General features: G+C 43.5%; 1 protein-coding gene across 1 annotated transcript; it reads right to left on the minus strand.

Moving 5' to 3' along the window:
* Positions 1–882: 882 nt before the first annotated feature.
* On the minus strand, positions 883–19,402 carry LOC145350813 (visual system homeobox 1-like). Its single transcript, XM_080200134.1, has 5 exons — positions 18,973–19,402; positions 15,141–15,222; positions 9,594–9,717; positions 8,359–8,539; positions 883–6,345 (listed from the first exon to the last, which is right to left on the minus strand). The coding sequence occupies exons 1-5, from the start codon at positions 19,322–19,324 to the stop codon at positions 6,080–6,082; spliced, it is 1,005 nt and encodes a 334-aa protein (XP_080056260.1). The 5' UTR covers positions 19,325–19,402; the 3' UTR covers positions 883–6,079.
* Between the last annotated feature and the right edge of the window lie 807 nt (positions 19,403–20,209).

Consider the following 20,209-nt stretch of genomic DNA (forward strand, 5'->3'; position numbering starts at 1 on the left):
AATGGGTCAAATGGCCTCTTTCTGCACTGTAGGGTTTCTGTGATTCTATGAGATTCCTTGCCAAAAGTGGAGTGGAACCTTTGTTTAAAAGGATTGTTGGAAAATCTGGAATAGATTTTTAAATGCAAGTAGCTGGTGGAAAGCACTGTTTGAAAGAAGACTTTAAAGTTTGTTTTTTTGGGAGTGGAGTTTGGAAACACTCATGAGACAATCATCTGGGAAGATTGTGAGAGAAATCCATGGTTTCAGAGTGTGGTGTTTTCTTTGGCAACTGTATGCATTTGTGAAGCTAATGGGGAGTAAAAGAGTGTTGTATCATAATTAAACTTTTCATATTAATAAATTTTTTTTCTTGTTGTTAAAACTAATTAGCAGTCCTGTGACTGTTCCCTTTAAAAAAAGTAAAGGTTATGGTCTTCAGAGCCAGTTTTCCATTCTGGGATCTTTCTGTTGAGTTATAACATCAACTGGGATCAGAATACTTTGTCCTTCTAGGCGATAGAGGTCATGGATTTGGAAGGTGCTACTTGGTGAGTTGCTGTTTCTATTGCATTATTACTGCCGCCAAACCTGTGTACTTGTTTCCTCTGACTTATTATTGCAGAGATTCTTATTCCTATTCCTCAAGGGTAATAGCTGCACTTACAGATTCTTATTTCTCATTTATAAAGTTATCACTCCAATCAGATGCTTAGTCACAAATGTGATTGGCTGAATGGCCTCCTTTGCTGTACGGTGCTAATTTTGTTTCATTTTTTGCATTCTACATTGTGTTGATATCTCCGTAATTACAATCAATGGCTTTCTGCCATTAGTGAGTATAACTCACAGCCACAGTTACTAAGTTAAAAATGCAAAGATACAACAAAAAAGCAAAGCATGTTAACACAATTGAAAGTTTATTTGGCATCACACATCACCTAAAACATTTGAATAATTATCAATGGAAAATAGATTACATAAAGTTTTATGTAGCAAAAGTGCTTCTGATAAACATGACAGGACTAAGATTACGGGTCTAAAACAAGACTTTTGTGTTTGCTATATAATAATTTATACTTTCTATTCTTATGACTATCCATCCTGAAACCACTCATTTCAACAGTCATACATATTTTAAAGAAGTCATTATGGCTTATTAAACATTTTGTTTAGATATAATGCAGGCTGTATTCTGGCCAATGGACAATTCGGCATAACTGTACAAAACTACACCTAGAAAGGAAACTCTAGTTTTCAACTGTCCATAAGCTGCTGATGTATTACAACTCAGGACATAGTCAGATGCTAATCCAAGCCAATCCAAGGTTTTTGATGCTCAAATCAAAAGTTTTATATTGGGCAGTATTGTATACAATTAATTACAACCAACGACTCTCAGCTTGCCTTGAAGGATATGTGCTGTAGTTATACCTGCTCTCACCAGTACATTCTGACTAGAATACCCTCAACCCCAAACAATTTCTTTTAGGTATATGCTTGATCAACCAAATGTGGATATAGAATCTTAGAACACACAAGAGATTTTCGAGCTACCTAATTAGGCCCACTATCACATTCTTTCCTATAGACCCTGTAGGAAAACAATAGATTTGCTGCAGTTGAATACCAGTCCCCCAGTATTTCTATTGGATAGATTTTTTGATTTGTCATACTGGTTTTCATGCCAACAACCATGGCTGTCTGTTCACTTGTTAGCTTCAGCCAGCATGGTCCCCCAAATGCCCATGTAATGGGATGTCAGCCTGACATAAAGCAACATCGATCACCTCTTCAGTCATTAGGAAGCAAGAATTCCTCCTGTAAATTAGTCACCAGCTTACTACCAACTGGACTTGCATGTATTCCCAGAGGTTTTGTTGTATGAGTTTAAAAAGTTTTAAAGATTTTATTTGTTATTTATTAGTCACAAGTAAGGCTTACAACTGCAGTGAAATTACTGTTGAAATTCCCCTCGTTGCCACATTCTAGCGCCTGTTCGAGTCAATATACCTAACCAGCACTTCTTTCAGACTGTGGGAGGAAACCCACGCAAACTCTAAACAGACAGTGACCCAAACCAGGAATTGAACCCAGGTCCCTGGCACTGTGAGGCAGCAGTGCTAATCACTGTGCCACACCACCCCACATCCTACCACACTGCCACCTTATCCCTACCATTGCTCACTTGACACATCCATCCTCAGTCCACCTCCCCATGCCAATGGAAAGAGAACAACATCCACTACTTACTTGAATGATTCTTGATTGTCAAACAATTTTTTTTCCTTTATTTGTTTATGGCATGGGATTCTCCAGCTCTAAATGCCCTTGGGAAGGCAATGGTCAGCCATCTTCTTAAACAGCTGCAGTCTGTGTGGTGTAGGTACATCCACAGTGCTGTTAGAGAGAGAGTTCCAGGATTTTGGCCTAGCAACAACAAAGGAACAATAAAATAGTTACAAGGGAGGATGATGTGTTCCTTGAAGTAGAACTTGCAGGTACTGATGTTCCCAGGTATCTGCTGTCCTTATCTTTCCAGGTGGTAGCAGTCACAGGGTTGCAAGTTGTTATCAAAGAAGACATGATTAATTGCTACAGTACATCTTGTAGATGACACACACTGCTGCCACTCTGCATTGGTGGTGGAAGGAATGGATGTTTAAGCTGGTGCACGGGGTGCCAATGAAGTAGGCTGCTTTGTCCTGGATAGTGTTGAGCTTCTTGGGGGTCGGTAGAACTGCACTCATCCAGGGAGATGAAGTATTCCTCCACACTTCTGACTTGTGTCTTGTAGAGGATGTATAGACTTTGGAGAGTCAAAATGTATTTCCCACTGCAGAATTCCTAGCCTCTGACCTCCCATATGCAATAGTTTTATAACTGAAGCAAACTGTTCAAAACAAAATATACAATAAAAAGATGTCGTGATGATGTTTCTCCTGGGTGCAACCGTAGCCGGGAGATTAATCTTCAATTCCTGGTAACTCCAGTATAATCATGAAGGGTTACCTACCCGTCTCACCTAAAATTATAAGACTTGCAATGGTCTAATTGTAAGATCAATTGCTCGTTGCCACAGTGACAAACTGTCTTGGTTACAGCGTATGCTTCATCAATGGCACAGTGGTTAGCACTCATGTCTCACACCCGGCTTGGGTCATTGTTTGTGTGGCGTTTGTAAGTTCTGTGTGTCTGCGTGAGTTTGCTCCAGTTTCCTCCCACAGTCCAAAAATGTGCTGGCTAGGTGCATTGGCCATGCTAAATTGTCCCTCAGCGTACCCGAACAGGCGCCGGAGTGTGGCAGCTAGGGGATTTTCACAGTAACTTCATTGCAGTGTTAATGTAAACTTACTTGTGACATTAATAAACTTTAAACTTTTTAAAAAACTTTAATCTGCCCAAAGGACCACTAGTTGCCACTGTCCATTGGTAAGTGCACTGGATCTTTTAAAATGGAACTACCCCAATAACGGTATTTACCACCTCTCCACCCCCCCTTGGCCTGGCCAGGATCCATTGCAGCAACTCACCAAGCTTCTTCAGCAATGCTTGAGCTTGAGCCACCTAACAGTCAGTGCCTCTAACCTCCTCTCCCAAGTCACACAATATCGGGACTTGGATATATATTGCCATTCCTTGAACTCCCTGCCGTCAGCACTGTGGGAGTTCCTTCCCCACATGGACTGCAGCACTTCAAGGAGACACATCACCATCTTCTAGAGGACAAGTAGTGATGGATAATAAATGCCAGCCTTGTTGATGATGTTCACATCCAGAGAATGAATTTTAAAAAATATACTGCCATATTTGGAAAATCAGAAGCTGACCAAGTGAGGGAGGTCTCACTCCGAACTATTATCCATTCATCTCTCCATCTCTTGAAAATACCCCGAAGGGTTAGAATTCCAGCTTCAACAAATGTTTAGCAGGAACACTTATCTAGAACAACAGACACTATGCAAATATTCTTTTTTGTCAAAACAAAACGTGAGGTAGTAAAACTTTTAAAGTAAATGGAATTTATCAAGTCTTTAGCATCACACAAGTATTCAGTTCATAACTGAGGTTAAAAATATTTATAATTGTAAAAAATATTAACAAATATATTTAAAAAGACATCAGCAATGTGTAATGTCCAACTCCTAATATTTGTGCTGTCTGTTCTTAGGTTGGTTTGTGAACTGGGTTTACAGCTTTGAAACAGGAATAACTGATTAAGATTTTAGGATTAGATCAGGAACTGTATTGTTTTGGAACCTTGTGTACACCGTATAATTGAAGTGGTCTGTGTCTTGTTTTGGTATATGTAAAGGTGTTACCTGGCTGGAAGTATGCTACAAGGCTGTAAAACAATCCCAGTTTCAAATTGATTTGCAGTTTGTAAAACATCAAAACTCAGAAATTGTGCCACACCCCAGCACATGCATTATCCACTGCAGGACACGGGGGTCCCTTGTATTAGCCAATGCATAACATAACACAGCCGTACATTTACCAGTTGCATATCACCTGTGCCTTATCCAGCTCATAACACATTGAAAATCCACAAATTACATTGGCCTACAACTGTTCCTTTCAGCCTCTCAAACCTGATCCACCAATCAACTAAAGCGTGGCCAATCTGTATCTTATAATCCATCTTTGCATCTTTTTTCCATAACTCTCCAATATCTCTGCTCAACAAAGAGATCTCAGTTTTGATGTTCAAACTGACCTAGTTTCAGAAGCTTTTTGAGGGAGAGAGTTCCAGATTCCCATAAAGTGCTTTCTGACATTGTAATTGAATGGCCCAGGTTATGGTTATTTTAAGGTTATGTTTGTTCTGAGCTCAAGAGGAGCTCCATCTTCTTTCCATCTGACCTTTCAAATCCTCTGAGAATCTTAAACATTTTAAATGCATTACCCATGATGGGACATACTTCAGCACCAATGCATTTGCCACTGCACAACACCCAGCACCCATGCATTACAATTTCAAATAAACCCCAGCCCATGCAATTCTCTCTGCAGGACAGATTACAACCTGTGCATTAATTTCTGTATAACACACCCGAGCCTGCATGCCATCTTCTGTATATAATTCCCAACTCTATGTTATACTGTGTAACCCTCTGCTAAATATACCCAGCCTCTGCATTGCCCTCAGTATAATACATACTGGACTATTGTTTTCTCTGAGAAACATGATTCTCATATTTGGTACACCCTCGGTAATGCTTTCCAGTTTGTGTGCTGTTGTCTGTGCAGGCTACATTGAGTTGCAAATTCATTCAACATTTTATCCTCGATGCAACGTACTTAAAGGAAGTTATTTCTTTCCAATGCCTCATTTTTTGTGACTGTTCTTCTCTTTCTCCCATTCTTTCTCTCAACCAGCTATTCTACAATAAGAAGGGCAAAAAGACAACATTCTTTCAGGCCTCTGCCATTTCAATATTTCAGCTAACAACAAGGAAGATACCCAAAAGAAATCTGAAGTGATGCTGTCTTTCTCGGGAAGTGACTTGCATTTATTTTTACTCCCTTATTCCACCCATCCATCAGAGACTGGGATCTTATAACATAGGGGACTGCCTATCACTGCAATAGGCAATCCATTCAAGCACTAACGAGTGCCCTAAATGGGCTGCCTCCCCATTACTCTTTTCAATGCACACCATCTTTCATTTGTGTTACTGTACTTGTCAGCTACTGTTCACATTCGTGTTTTTCACCTTGCTAGCAGAATATTTTTATTTGGACTGGGATCATCCCTCTCCATTCACAGGGAGAGAAGGTGCAGAGAGATGATATATCGTTTAGTCGTGATATTTTCAATCCTGCACACATTTCCATTGGAATGCCCTCCTTTACATCACATTATTTATTAAGAGTAAACTACAACACTATTTGTAGGTCATTGATTTAATGACCAATAAACCAGTAGCAGCTCAATGGCAGAAGTAAATTAGTTGGTCTTCTATTTAACTCTGACCAACCATGTATTTTCACCACTGTAAGGAGCCTGATTTAAAATGAGAAGAATGCAGTTCCTCAGTGGGGAGACTATTCCCCAACCCTGGGCATCTTCTATTCAGACAGTAGCATTGTGACTATTTTAATTTTTCTTCAGTCCTCTCTGTCTGATTTCCACATTGGACCGCCTTGAAATGCATTGCTTTGAACCGTTGTCCTTGCTCAAGGGTTTTTCTGTGCTGGAGAGGTCCAAGGCCATATTGTCTTCTTCAGCTGTGGTGGTTATGGGCACCCGGTCTGTGCCATCCTCAGTCTGCGATGGCTCAACGATGCTGTCCACATATTCTTCTCCTGTAGTAGCTTCACTTTTAGTTTTCGGTGTTGGATCAACAGATTTCTTATGCATTCCTAGGTTTTAATTAGAGGATAGTTAGTGATGATCAACTCCCTCAATCTCTCTATTTCAATCAATTTCTTTCTTTCCCTGCATTCCTTTTTACTGGTAGATATTATAACAATTCACACAGTAGACCTCTTACTAAATGGCAATTATACAATTGTACAATTATAGAATCCTACTGTCCAGAATGAGGTTTTTTTGGCCTTTGAAGAGCTATCATTTAAAGAATTATCCAATTAGTCCCAATCTCACTTTTCAATATGCTTCCACACAAGAGATTAGTAACTAAAGTTACAGTGCACAGTATTGGGGATAATATGCTGGTATGAATTGAAAATTGGTTAATGGACAGAAAACAGAGTAAGAATAAATTGGTCATTCTCAAATTGGCAGGCTATGATTAGTGGGGTACTACAAGAATCAGTGCTAGGATTCGAGCTATTCGCAAACTATTTCAATGATTTGGATTAGGGATGAAACATAATATTTCCAAGTTTGCTGGTAACACAAAACTTGATGAGAATGTAAGTTGTGAGGAGGATGCAAGGAGGCTTCAAGGGAATTTAGACAGACTAAGTGAGTGGGCAAGTGCAGGATAGATGGAATATAATATGGAAAAATGTGAAGTTATCCATTTGGTAGGAAAAATACCCAGTATGTTTTAAATAATGAAAGACTGGGAGGTGCTGATGTCCAAAGAGATCTAGATGTCCTTGTTAATGAGTCACTGAAAGCTAACATGCAGATACAGCAAGCAATTAGGAAGGTAAAGGATACATTGGCCTTTATAAAAGAGGATTTGAATAAAGATGTCTTGCTGCATATATATGGAACCTTGGTAAGACGGCACCTGGAGTATTGCATACAGTTTTGGTCTCTTTACCTAAGAAAGGATATGCTTGCCATAAAGGGAATGCAATAAAGGTTCACCAGACTGAATCCTGGGATGGTAAGATTGTCTTACGAGGATGGACTGAGGAGACTGGCCCTGTATTCTCTAGCATTGAGTTTAGAAGGATGAGAGATGATCTCGTTGAGGCATTCATAATTCATACAGGGCAGATGCAAGAAGGATGTTTCCCTTGGGGAGTGGTCTAGAAGCACAGGACACAATCTCCAAATATTTAGGACTAAGCTGAGGAACAATTTCTCCACTGTGTGGTGAATCTTTGGAATTCTCTATCCCAAGGTGCTCAATCATTGAGTTTATTCCAAACAGAGTCGATAGATTTCTAGATATTAAAGACATTGAGGAGATGGGAATATTGCAGGAAAATGGTGTTGAAATAGAAGATCAGCCATGCTCTAATTAAAATTTGGAGCCAGCTGGAGAATGAGCTATCCCTGATCCTATTTCCTATGCTCCCTCTTTATTCCACACAACTCTGCAAAAAGTGAAGATCCAAATAAAACCTGAAAACCACACAGAGCAAATTCACAGCTGAAAGCTAAATTCTCCTTTTAGGATTTGAGAAACTTTTTAAAATGAACACACTGTCGGAAGGGCTGTGTAATAATGTTGTTTCATCACTTCACTGATTGACATGGTTCAGGAACTTCCTCATTTAGTGTGCTGGACAAAGAATTTGGATTGCAACACCTTAAACATGTACATTGCAATCCATTTTTTAAATAAAACCAGAATTTGCAGCTCACCTGGGGTGGGGGAGGGTAAAGGATGGCTGAAACAATTTATTATCACCATTTGTGCACTCAACAATAACCTTCAACAAGGACTATTTATTTAGCAGTTGGAAAGAGCTTGTACAAAGTCCAGCAAATTGTGTTAGTTGCTGCCATTTAAAAAAGTAACTGAATAAAAATGGGGACGAATGAGTCTTGGCATGTAGCACCAAGCAGACATTAGCAAATTGGCAATCCCTTTTTACACCACACTCCATTTTCTTTTCTAGGATGTGAAACAGGCTGATGATTTGCTTTCCCTAGTTGGTGATATTGCCTGATTTTGAGTGTCTGTCCCTCCTATCTCCCCGTCCCACCAATAATCTTCCACTGCTTACCAAGCAACCAGGGGGCACAAGATTCTACCAAACCATTTTTGCCAGAGTTGAGTATGGATTCAGGCAGTGGGATGGAGTGCCTGACCATGGCACCATACAGTCCATATTCTGCCATCACGCTGCTCCTGCCCCAGCATTTCTCCCGCTTCCTCCATTTTGCTCTTCGGTTCTGAAACCAGACCTAAAGGGACATGGAATGGACAATTATCTACAAACTTTAAACATCCAGTATTGTGAGTGGATATAGTAGTATCCAACATACGACTGCATGTTGTAAGCAGCTCTCCATGGAGCAAGGACCTTCAGTCAACTATGCCAAGTAGATAATCCTATTTGGCCTCCTCTGAAGTCTCCCCACCATTACAGATACCAGTGTCAAGCTTTTCTGGTTCACTCTGTGTAATGTTAAGTAGCTGACTCCATTGGACACAGCAAAGCAATCAGCTGTAGCTTAGTGATGATGACCCATGATATCCAAAAGTGCCACTGAAGTGTAATTCTAGTTGTAATGTTGCAAAGGGTTTTATTTTAATTCTCTCATGGAATGTGGGTGCCTCTGTTGAGGCCTGCATTTGTTGCCCACCACTGAGTGCCCCGAGGTGGTGGTGAGCTTGACCAGCAGGTTTGTGCCCATCAAGATTCACAGCAAGGGATAGGGCCTGGCTGGGATGCTCTTTCAGAGAGTTGGTGTAGACTTGATGGGCTGAATAGCCTTCTTCTGTACTGCAGAGATTAGATAATTCTGTGACAAGATTCCACAAACAGCAATGTGATAATAATCAGATAATCTGTTCCACATGCTTGTTGATGGATAAATTTGGCTCAGGACTCCCTGCTCTTTTAAAATAATGCTGTGGGATCTTTTACATCTATCCTAAAGGGATAGATGGAGCCTCAATTTAAAATCTCATCTAAGAAATGATACCACCATCAGTGTGGCACTTGGTCAAGCTCCAGGGTGAAAACTTAGTTTTCATGCTCACGTCCACGGAGTAGGTCTTCAACCCACAACATTCAGACTCAGAAGCGAGAGAGCAACCAAAGGAGACACCCAAACACAGCTAACAGGCTCATTAGTGAGGACGAGAATTTTGTTATCATTCCAATTTCCATTTTGGACCTCAAGTGATTAGCTTCAAGCAGACACATCCAACTGGGTCATACTTGAAATGTATCTGGGAAGTTCCAGTCATCCCATTTCTAAATGGTTGGTAATGGCCTGCCAGTGAGTTTACCTGTATTCGATCCTCAGCGAGCTCTGTCTTCATCGCCAACATTTCTCTGGCATAGACATCTGGGTAATGAGCCTCGTTAAACGATTTCTCCAATTCCTCCAGCTGGTGAGCTGTGAACACTGTCCTGTGGCGATCAGACATATTGGTCACACACAACAAGGAAAGAAAAACAGAAAGGATGAAATTTTGCCTTTAGACAGCACCTTTCCAAACCTCTGGATTTTCCAAAGCACTTTACAGCTGACTAAATACTTTTGAAGTGTCACCGTGGGGATCAGATAAATTCAGTTAGCTGGATGTCTAGTTAGTAATGTAAGGAGATTCCAACAACATGGGTTCAATTCTCATACCGGCTATTCAGGAACTTTCTCAATCTCCGGCTGTATAGGGCATTGGTGAGGCCGCAGCTGGAGTACTGTGTGCAGTTTTGGGCACCGTACTTACGCAAGGATATTTTGGCCTTGGAGGGAGTGCAGAGGAGGTTTACTAGGCTGATACCGGAGTTGAGGGGGTTGAGCTATGAGGAGAGGCTGAATAAACTAGGCTTGTACTCGTTAGAGTTTAGAAGAATGAGGGGAGATCTCATTGAGACGTATAAGATGATGAATGGGATGGATAGGATAGAGGTGGAGAGACTCTTCCCGCTCAGAAAGGACAGTAGGACTAGGGGGCACAGCCTCAAGATAAAGGGGGGGTGGTTTAGAACGGAGTTGAGGAAGAACTTCTTCACTCAAAGGGTGGTGAATCTCTGGAATTCTCTGCCCGTTGAAGTGGTGGAGGCTGCCTCGCTAAATATTTTTAAGACGCGGGTTGATGGGATGGTGGTCTGCCTCCCTGGAGCAGGGGTAAAGGATATAATGGAAAGGGTAGAGGGAATTTTGAAAGGGGAGGGGACCCAGGCAGAGGTCATAGTACACGTAGGGGAGGGGGACATAGGAAGGAGGAGTAGGGGAGAGGTCCGTAGGCAATTTAGGGAGTTGGGGGCCAAACTAAAGAGCAGGACCTCCAGGGTGGCACTGTCTGGGTTGCTGCCCAGTACGAGCAGGGCTAAGAATGACGAGATCATGCAGTTGAATGCATGGTTGAGGGACTGGTGTAGGGTAGAGGGGTTTACTTTTGTGGATCACTGGGAGGTGTTTAGGAGAGAAAGGCAATTGTACAGGAGGGGTGGGGAGGATTTGCACGGGAGGGGGACTAGTGTCTTAGCGGGGAGGTTAGCTGGGGTGTTCAGGAATGATTTAAACTAATAGGGAGGGGGGGTGGGGAGGTGGCTGGGAGAGAGTCGGGTGAAAGGAAAATTATAAGGGAGAAGGTGGTTCCAAGGGACACTTGTGGGTTGAACTGTGTCTGTTTCAATGCTAGGAGTGTGGCAGGGAAAACGGATGAGCTTAGGGCCTTGATGTTTGTGAGGCAGTTAGATGTGGTGGCTGTAACGGAGACGTGGTTACGGGAAGGGCAGGACTGGCAGCTGAATGTTCCTGGGTACAAGTGTTTTAGGTGTGACAGAGGAGGGTTGAAGAGAGGTGGAGGGGTGGCACTGTTAGTCAAGGAAAACATCACAGTAGTGCAGAGGGAGGACGATATGGAAGAGATAGGGATTGAGTCACTGTGGGTGGAGTTGAGGAATAAAAAGGGAGAGATCACATTGCTAGGGGTGTACTATAGGCCACCCAACAGCCCAAAGTCAGTGGAGGAAGGAATTTGCAGGGGCATTTTGGACAGGTGCAGGAAGAATAGAGTGGTTGTAGTGGGTGATTTTAATTTTCCCGGAGTGAATTGGAGGGGGCCTAGAGCTGGGGGTACGGAGGGAGAGGAGTTTGTGAAATGTGTTATGGAAGGGTCGCTAGAACAGTATGTAACTAGCCCGACTAGGGGAGGGGCTATACTGGATTTAGTGTTGGGAAACGAGCCGGGGCAGGTGGGTGAGGTAGAGGTAGGCGAACATGTGGCGAACAGTGACCACTATTCTTTTTCACTGCTGATTTCAGTGGAGCGGATTCACTGTGGCTGTTTGATACTTTTGCCCAAGGCCAGTTTTATCCCTTACACCAATGTACTTTGAATGAGTTGTGATGTAGAATATGTGTATGGGTACTCTTATTAGATAAGGATATCGAGGGATGTGGAAATGATGTTGAAACACATAGCTATCATGATCTAGATAAATGGTGGAGCAGACTCTAGGGGCTGAATGGCTAACACCTGATCCTTAAGTGGTAAAGTCTCCATAGTCCCAGATGACCATAGGCTGCTCTCCCCTCTGAGGGGATGGCAGCCTATGGAGCATATGCTAGCTCCCCTGACTGGTGGTAGGCTAATCGGTTTTTACCAAATTGACACTATTTCTTCCCTGAATCTGACTGAGTAGGGTTCCATTCGTAGACATGCAGGGTAGAATAGGTGTAGGGTGATGCGGCGGCGCGGGCTCGTTGGGCCGAAGGGCCTGTTTCCCGTGCTGGGTTGTTCTTTGTTCTTTGTTCTTCTTTGTTTTTGATAAGAGAGGGGATTAAGGGTTATGGGGAGAGGGCGGGAATGTGGAACTGAGCCACGACAGATCAGCCATGATCTTACTGAATGGCGGGGCAGGCTCGAAGGACTAGATGGCCTACTCCTGCTCCTATTTCTTATGTTCTTATGTTGTCCATCGCCTGAAGTGTGGTGATCCTCAGATTAATTTACCACCAGTCAGGGGAGCTAGCATATGCTCCATAGGCTGCCATCCCCTCAGAGGGGAGAGCAGCCTATGGTCATCTGGGACTATGGAGACTTTACCACTTAAGGATCAGGTGTTAGCCATTCAGCCCCTAGAGTCTGCTCCACCATTTATCTAGATCATGATAGCTATGTGTTTCAACATCATTTCCACATCCCTCGATATCCTTATCTAATAAGAGTACCCATACACATATTCTACATCACAACTCATTCAAAGTACATTGGTGTAAGGGATAAAACTGGCCTTGGGCAAAAGTATCAAACAGCCACAGTGAATCCGCCCCACTGAAATCAGCAGTGAAAAAGAATATGGAGTGCTGCTTGAAACATGCTACCAACTCACCACTGCCCATTTTGTACTGTCCTTTAAGTATGATTCCACCTCCCTTTCAAATCCCTATCAAAAGTCAGTTTACTCCAGCCGCAGCTGGAGTACTGTGTGCAGTTTTGGGCGCCGCACCTGCGCAAGGATATTTTAGCCCTGGAGGGAGTGCAGAGGAGGTTTACTAGGCTGATACCAGAGTTGAGGGGATTGAGCTATGAGGAGAGGCTGAATAAACTGGGCTTGTACTCGTTAGAGTTTAGAAGAATGAGGGGAGATCTCATTGAGACGTATAAGATGATGAATGGGATGGATAGGATAGAGGTGGAGAGACTCTTCCCGCTCAAAAAAGACAGTAGGACTAGGGGGCACAGCCTCAAGATAAAGGGGGGGCGGTTTAGAACGGAGTTGAGGAGGAACTTCTTCACTCAAAGGGTGGTGAATCTCTGGAATTCTCTGCCCGTTGAAGTGGTGGAGGCTGCCTCGCTAAATATTTTTAAGAAGCGGGTTGATGGGTTCTTGATAAGAGAGGGGATTAAGAGTTATGGGGAGAGGGCGGGAAAGTGGAACTGAGCCACGACAGATCAGCCATGATCTTATTGAATGGCGGGGCAGGCTCGAAGGGCTAGATGGCCTACTCCTGCTCCTATTTCTTATGTTCTTATGTTCTTATAAGAAACTGAATACAGTCCAAGTACCAGACAATGCAATGTACCATATGTCACAGCAGCAGAGTGGCATTGCTTTTATATGCTACTGAGCTGGGCATGTTGCCCTCTTCGCCTAGCAACACCATGTTAGCCCTCAACTCTAACGATGACCAATGTAAAAGTCAGTCACATTAAACTGCTTTGCCATGGCCTTTTTGTTTCACATTGCTATATATAGGTAATCAAAATGGCAGCATTCTCCAAGGTAACAATTACCTTTAATTATTGGCCATTTCAACTTGCTTTATTATAAATGTAAACATATAATATCTCAACATTGGAAGACTTCTGAACTTTTTAACGCTTGATACCTGGTAAGAGAAGTCAGCAGTGTTTTAATTTTAACTCTTGCTGGCAGTCTAAACCTAAAAGACACAACCAGCAGCAACCAGTTAACTATAAACTACCAACCTATTAAAACAATTCAAAGCTCTGTAATGAGGGGATATTTCTTCAATTATCTTCCCTTTCACACCACTCTTTCTTGTCTCTCCCTGCTCTCATATAAGTTCCCTCTCCAGTTAACACTGACTCTGAATGATGCCCCTGCATATGACTGCAACCATTGCACAGCCCTGACACCAATAACATGGATGTGAACGGTTATTGTCAGTACAGTTATGGAGATTCCATAACTCCACACCTGAACCCTGTAATAAAAACAAAAGAGCTGGAAATACTCTGCAGCTCGGGCAGCATTTGTAGAGAAGAAAATAATTAATGGTTTTTCTTTCAGACTTTCAGCATCCGCAGCTTTCTGCTTTCCCACTTGAACCCTGGAGTTGGTTTTGGACTTTCCATGCTCACTGTTTTACTGACATATTCTGATGCATTGGTTGCCAGATATGGCCAATCCAAGAATGGTCTCTGAACAGGAGGCATACAAACTGGAAACATTAACTCTGTTTCTCTCTCCACAGGTGCTAAGTTTTTCCAGATTTTTTGTTTTTTTACTTTAAGAATCAGCTCATCTGCCTTTTGCCAAGCATTTCCCTCTATCAGGGGTCAGACTCCCTCCTTAGGCCACCCGATATCTTTGGCACCTTCTGGAGATGGGGGCGGGTCGGTGCCTGGTACTCAGTTTTAACCAGTCACGGTGGCACTGTCCATGGCCATTATAGTAACAGGTTATATCAGTCAACCTGGTATATATAGAACTGAATCATTGGCCAAACACAGTGTGCCCAGGAATAGATTTAATTAAATACCATGACAGAGTGAGCCTAACTGTTTTTAAATTACCCTATATAAGATTATAGGATTTTTAAACTGTTTGAGATCACATTCCATGGTTCTGTTCATTGGACAGAAAGTGGGAAGTGAATCGAATACCAGTCCCAGCCATTATCAGAAACCAGGGAATCTAACCCGGCACCTCTTCAGTCTGTGTGACATTCCGATTTCACCATTAACCCTGAATCAGGGAACTTCCTTGATAAAATTATAGGAGGCCATTTGGCCCAACATGCCTGTGCCGGCACTTTGACCCCAATTCCAGGCAAAATATAATCTCAAAAAAGAGAAGACGCCAACTCCAACAGCCGTCTCCATTGCACTTCAGCGCCATCTCCAGTTTACTCAATATTTTCAGCAGAGACCACGCTACTTAACAATAAAAACAGAAAGCGCTGGAAAAACTCTGTTGGTCTGACAGCAGCTGTGAAAAGAGAAACAGAGTTAACAAGTCCAACATGACTTCCTGCAGAGTTAAAGAGGGAGAGAGAGATGTGTGTTAGAGTGGGTGGAGCAGCTAGAGCGGGGTAAAAGGTCAGTGCTAGGTGGGAGCTAAGAGACACCTACCTGTGTCGCCTTTTCTTCCTCTTCACCTGTGAGGCTGCTGAATTCTTCAGGTCGCTGCGGTCACATGACGTGTTCTCATCATCTGATTGAAGGGATTAGATCACCGTTACCAAAGCAGCCAGCAAAAACAAAATCCCCAAATATTGGAGTTGGTAGTCAGCAGAGTTGAGTTAGCATGGACAGGGATATGGGGGTTATGTTAGACATGGAAAGCTTCCCACGTCTAGAGGCGCCACAGCCAATTTGATTTTGCCTGGAACCGGTCACCACGCCACCAGCTGGTCAAAGGTCATTGGCATGTTGCAAGCTGGTCATTTGACCACATCTGTCCAGTGGGACTGGAAGCTGGAGCTTCTGGCTGAGAGATAGGGACCCACTGCCCCATAAGACCTCCTTGTCAATTCAAAAATCATCCATTCAACTCCCGCCCAGGCACTTTGAGAATTTGAATTGTGTTCAAAAAGGAAAAATTGTTCTCGGTAAAAGTGACCACGAAACTGTCCACTTGTTACAAAAGCCCCAACTGGGTGATTAATGAGAGGGGAGCGCCTGATGTTTTACCAATTCTGGCCCTGTATGGGACCCCAGTTTTTTTAACAGCACTCTGAAAGTGGTCGAACAAGCCGCTCACGCCAACTAGGAATGGGCACTAAATGACCCCTAAAATTGATTTAAAAAAATAAAAGATGTCAAATGTGAATACTTTTTTCTATCGGAAGTTTTGTACTCACACTTCATTCGATCAGATGAACTATTTAATTAACCTGTCTGCAGCTGCTGTTTTCACCACCAGGAACAAGCTGCTGGGACCAGATTTGTTAGGTGCTGCACTGTTTAAACAGCAAGTCAAACTCTCTCCCAGAGAAGGTACAACAGATCCCTTTGCAGCGTTCCAGCTCAGGTACGGGTGGTATACAAGCCGGGATAATATTTAGGTTAACTGATCCAAAACCCTCCACTCAAATAAACAGCGGGGCCACTCGCAACTGAAACATTTCCCTTCACAGATACCAATATCAACCCCATCTCCCCCCACCCCTCCGCCCCCGCCGCCGCTCCCACACACACACACACTCTGTCTTATGTATGCCTTCAACATTTTAAAATCACGACTTGCCTTCAACTTCTCATTCAAGATTTCACTGTCTGAACATGAATCTAGTTTGCCAACTTCTTATTATAAAACCTAGCAGCAGATTGCAAATCTCCACTTCAGCACAAAAATTTTCATAGAAAAAAAATCATTAAAAATAACCAGTGGGATATTTATCGCTTTGCAGTAACTAGAAACGACAAATATATATGCTTCTAAACCGGCCTTAATCCACATGAACCGTCACCACCTCCCGCCTCGTTTCCCCTTCCATTCAAAGTCAGTTTGTTACCAGAACTGCCTGCTCCGTTACGGCTTGTTTTTAATTATAGAATAAAATCCAACAATAATTCATTTAACGGCAAAAACTCTCAATGCCCCAATCTGAAGATTACTCCCAATTACACAGGCCTCCAGAGTTCCTCCGAAGTGGAGGGAATGAAGGAGAGTGTGGGAAGAGGGAGCAGAACAACTCCAAACGCACAGAATGAAAGGATATTTAGACAACCGCAGAAAACACACATTAGAAAACGTTGGAGATGGGGATGAGTCCAGGAATGGGACCCAGAAATTCTCATGTTTATTTGTGAATTTACTTAGCCTTTATTTAGCCCCGGTGAGTCCATTGAGAACCAATTTTCATTTACAACAACAACCTGACCGAGAGGTTTATGCCGCCGCAACAGAAATTATACAACATTTAAATACTACGAACTATCCAATACAAATTAGCAGTGAAAGAGAATTAACAGTTCAGCAAATCCGAGTATTAGCCAACAGAGCCCTAACCCTTTGGGGAAAGGATCCTCAGTAAAATTAGATAACTTCAGCTTTAGTTGTACCTCGTTCTAGACACTGGCAGCTGCAAACTGAAATTAATTACGATCAAAGACTGTGCTCACTCTTGGAGTGATCGATTTGATCGCGTCATTTGATGACAGGTCACAAGATGAGACAGTACAATGTAACAACCTTCTGCAATAGGCAGGTGTTTTTCCCCAGCAAGGTTGGATAAATGAACAGAAGCCAGTGGAGTTGGCGGTAAAGGTGCACGAGGGACAATTAACCAGAGAGTTCAGGTGAAGAACTTTGTCAGGAAGCATCCCGGGAACGTGGAGTTGACCTCCCTTATACATCCAACTCTGTGCCTACTAGGGTTTGTGTGCATGTATGTGTGTGTGCGCGCTTCCACATCAGGTTTTCATTTTCACTGAAGAATCCCCACAACTAATAGAATGGTTCCAAAAGCCAATTCCAACTAACCATTCCTGAACCTTCAAAAGCAGTCGGCCATCAACCATAGTCCTTTGTGGGGGATTATGCATTGCACACAGATTGTGTAATTAAATACTATATTTCTTTCAGATTTCCAATTTACAAATATCTGATTCATAAAATATGCTACTGTAACGATCACTAATGTAATTTGTTTCGGGGTAGATATTGGCTAGTTGTATATCTACCTAATCTCTGTACCTGGCTCTGCCTTCCAAATGGTCTCGTAAACAAGTTGCTGAGAAAAAAAACCTCATGCTCTCTGTCCAAACTCTTCTCAACTTCCCGCCTTTGTTTCAAATGTTTCCCATATTTTACAAAAACTGCAAATATGTATTTGATTTCTAGAGAGAATTTGGCTCCAGATGTGTCAGGACAGGTCTGTCTGGGAAGGATACAGAAACTGGGAAATTAGAAAGCGTTGGAGGTGGGGATGAATGCAGGAATGGGACCCAGAAATTCTCATGTTTATTTGTGAATTTACTTTGCCTTTATTTAGCCCGGTGAGTCCATTGAGAACCAAAACTTGCCTTTCACCGCATCAAGGCATTCCCGAAGCGCTTTACACAGCCAATGCAGTGTTTTAGAAATACCGTTCTCATAATGTAGGGAAACGGGCACAGCAAGATTCCAGCAATGCGATAGAAAGGCCAAACAGTAGAGATGCTGGATGATGGGTAAATATTGACTCAGGAGCGGGAGAATTCGCGTGGCATCTTGTACATTCTGCCCAGAGTGCGGGTGAGGTCCCAGGTTAACGTTTCAGCTGAAAATAGGGCACACCCTCGCCTGGGACGGTGCAGCACCCCCTCAGTCCTGCAGTAAGACCCGAATCTACAACCTCCGGAGCTGAGGGGGCCAGCCACTTAGCCCCCTCTCTGAGTTACATTTTTTTTAATAAAGAAATTGCGGGAGGGTCAAGGGACTTGCATTCACACACGTGTGAGGAGGGCAGAGGGGCATCGGGTCTGGGAGGATAGTGAGTGAGTAGGAGGGAGATAAAGGAGGATAGAGAGTGATTGTGAGGGAGGGTCAAGAGACTTGCATCCACACACAGACCGATATAAGGGGATAAAGGAGAATAGAGAGTGAGGGTTAGTGAGTGTGTGATGGAGGTAAAAGGGGTTAGAGAGTGGGAGGGAGGGCTAAATTGGGCTGCACACAGAGTGCTATTCACGGTGGCCCAATGGTTAACACTGCTGCCTCACAACGCCAGGGACTCGGGTTTGATTCCAGACTTGGAGCACTGTCTGCGCTGCGTATGCACGTTCTCCCCGTGTCTGCGTGGGTTTCCTCCCACAGTCCGAAAGACCTGCTGCTTAGGTGCATTGGTCATGCTAAATTCCCCCTCAGTGTACCCGAACAGGCGCCGGAATGTGGCGATCAGGGGATTTTCACAGTAACTTCACTGTAGTATTAATGTAAGCCTACTTGTGACACCAATAAATAAGTGTTAAACTTTACCGGAGTTGTGCAGTGCCTGGTAGTTGTCGAGCAGGGTAACTCTCCGGAGTAGCGGCATGTGCAGGGCGGCCGGTCGGCCATGTAGCTCGGACAGCACATCCAGGAAAGCGGGTCCGGGCGGCTGGAAGGCGCTGAGCGAGCGGCTGCAGAGCAGCCCCAGTCCGGCGGTGAGGAGGGGCAGCCCTTCCCTGGGGGCTGGGGGAGGTGGCTCGGCGCCGCTGTCCAGTCCCAGCAGGTCAGTGATGGCGAAGCCTCTGGAGCGGCTGCTCTTCTCCAACTCCTTGGCTGCAGAGAGGAAATCCCCCAAAAGCGGTTTGCACTCAGCCTCGCAGCTGCCCTCCCTCCCGGACATCTCGCTGAGATTTCCTGACTCTCTCTCTGTCTCTCGGCCCCTTTAATGATAATGGTCTGAGCAGGAGTCCGGCTGCCAACTGCACAGGGCTTTTCTAGCTGCTTCCCAACTCTGTAGGACGCTATTTGGGTCCAATCAGAGAGCGGCCAGCCCCCCCTCCTGACCGCCCCCCTCCTCCTGATCAGCGTACCCCCTCCTAACCAACCCTCCTCCCCCTTCCAGGGCCGTCCCCGTCCCCCCCCACCTCCCCCCGAGCTGGCATGCCAGCACTGAGCCCAAACACATCATCTAAATCGGATCATGATTCTCGCAAGGGCGGGAGTGGAATCTTCACCCAACATTTCACTTCACATTTTTAACATCTGTTGTTGAATATGTGTTTTTTTAAACGCCATCCTTAATGTTAGCAGTATTTACCGAGTCGTTTTGGACACTTTTGCTTTTAGTCCTCTAGCTATCTCTGGAGTTCTCTCTAGTTCTCATTATCCTCTGAGTTTTATTTAATTGTTGCTCCATCTCCTTCCCTTCAGTTTTGCTCTTTTTTTTTCAGTGAACTATCTTGACTTTCCAAGTGAGGAATTGGAAATAAATTAAACCTGTGTGATGTTTTAAACAGTTTAGAATAAGGATATTGGCATTATTCACTGTGTGATCACTCATTCTTGACACCAGACACTCCCCACGGCCTAATTCAATGAGATTCTTCAATTCAGCCCTTTTTAACACTTTGAGCAAACTTTATTTCGGTTTTAAAACAAATAGTGGGAAAGAGATGTAAGTAAAACATCTTGGACCTTTTCCGCAGTCCTGGGAATTAACATCCACTCTCTGCAAGTCAGACCCAAAGCAGTGTAAAATCCAGACTCAATAACTCACAAAAAAATG

Source organism: Carcharhinus amblyrhynchos, chromosome 12 (genome assembly GCF_965287045.1).
Source record: "Carcharhinus amblyrhynchos chromosome 12, sCarAmb.v2.hapA, whole genome shotgun sequence".
Taxonomy (NCBI): Eukaryota; Metazoa; Chordata; class Chondrichthyes; order Carcharhiniformes; family Carcharhinidae; genus Carcharhinus; species Carcharhinus amblyrhynchos.

Coding starts and splice junctions, on each gene's coding strand:
- LOC145350813 (XM_080200134.1), bottom strand. CDS start 19,324: ATGTCCGGGAGGGAGGGCAGCTGCGAGGCTGAGTGCAAACCGCTTTTG. Junction 9,718..15,140: donor AGGAAGAAAAGGCGACACAG/GTAGGTGTCTCT, acceptor TGATCGCCACAG/GACAGTGTTCACAGCTCACC. Junction 6,346..8,358: donor TTGTGCCCCCTGGTTGCTTG/GTAAGCAGTGGA, acceptor ATTAAAACCTAG/GAATGCATAAGAAATCTGTT.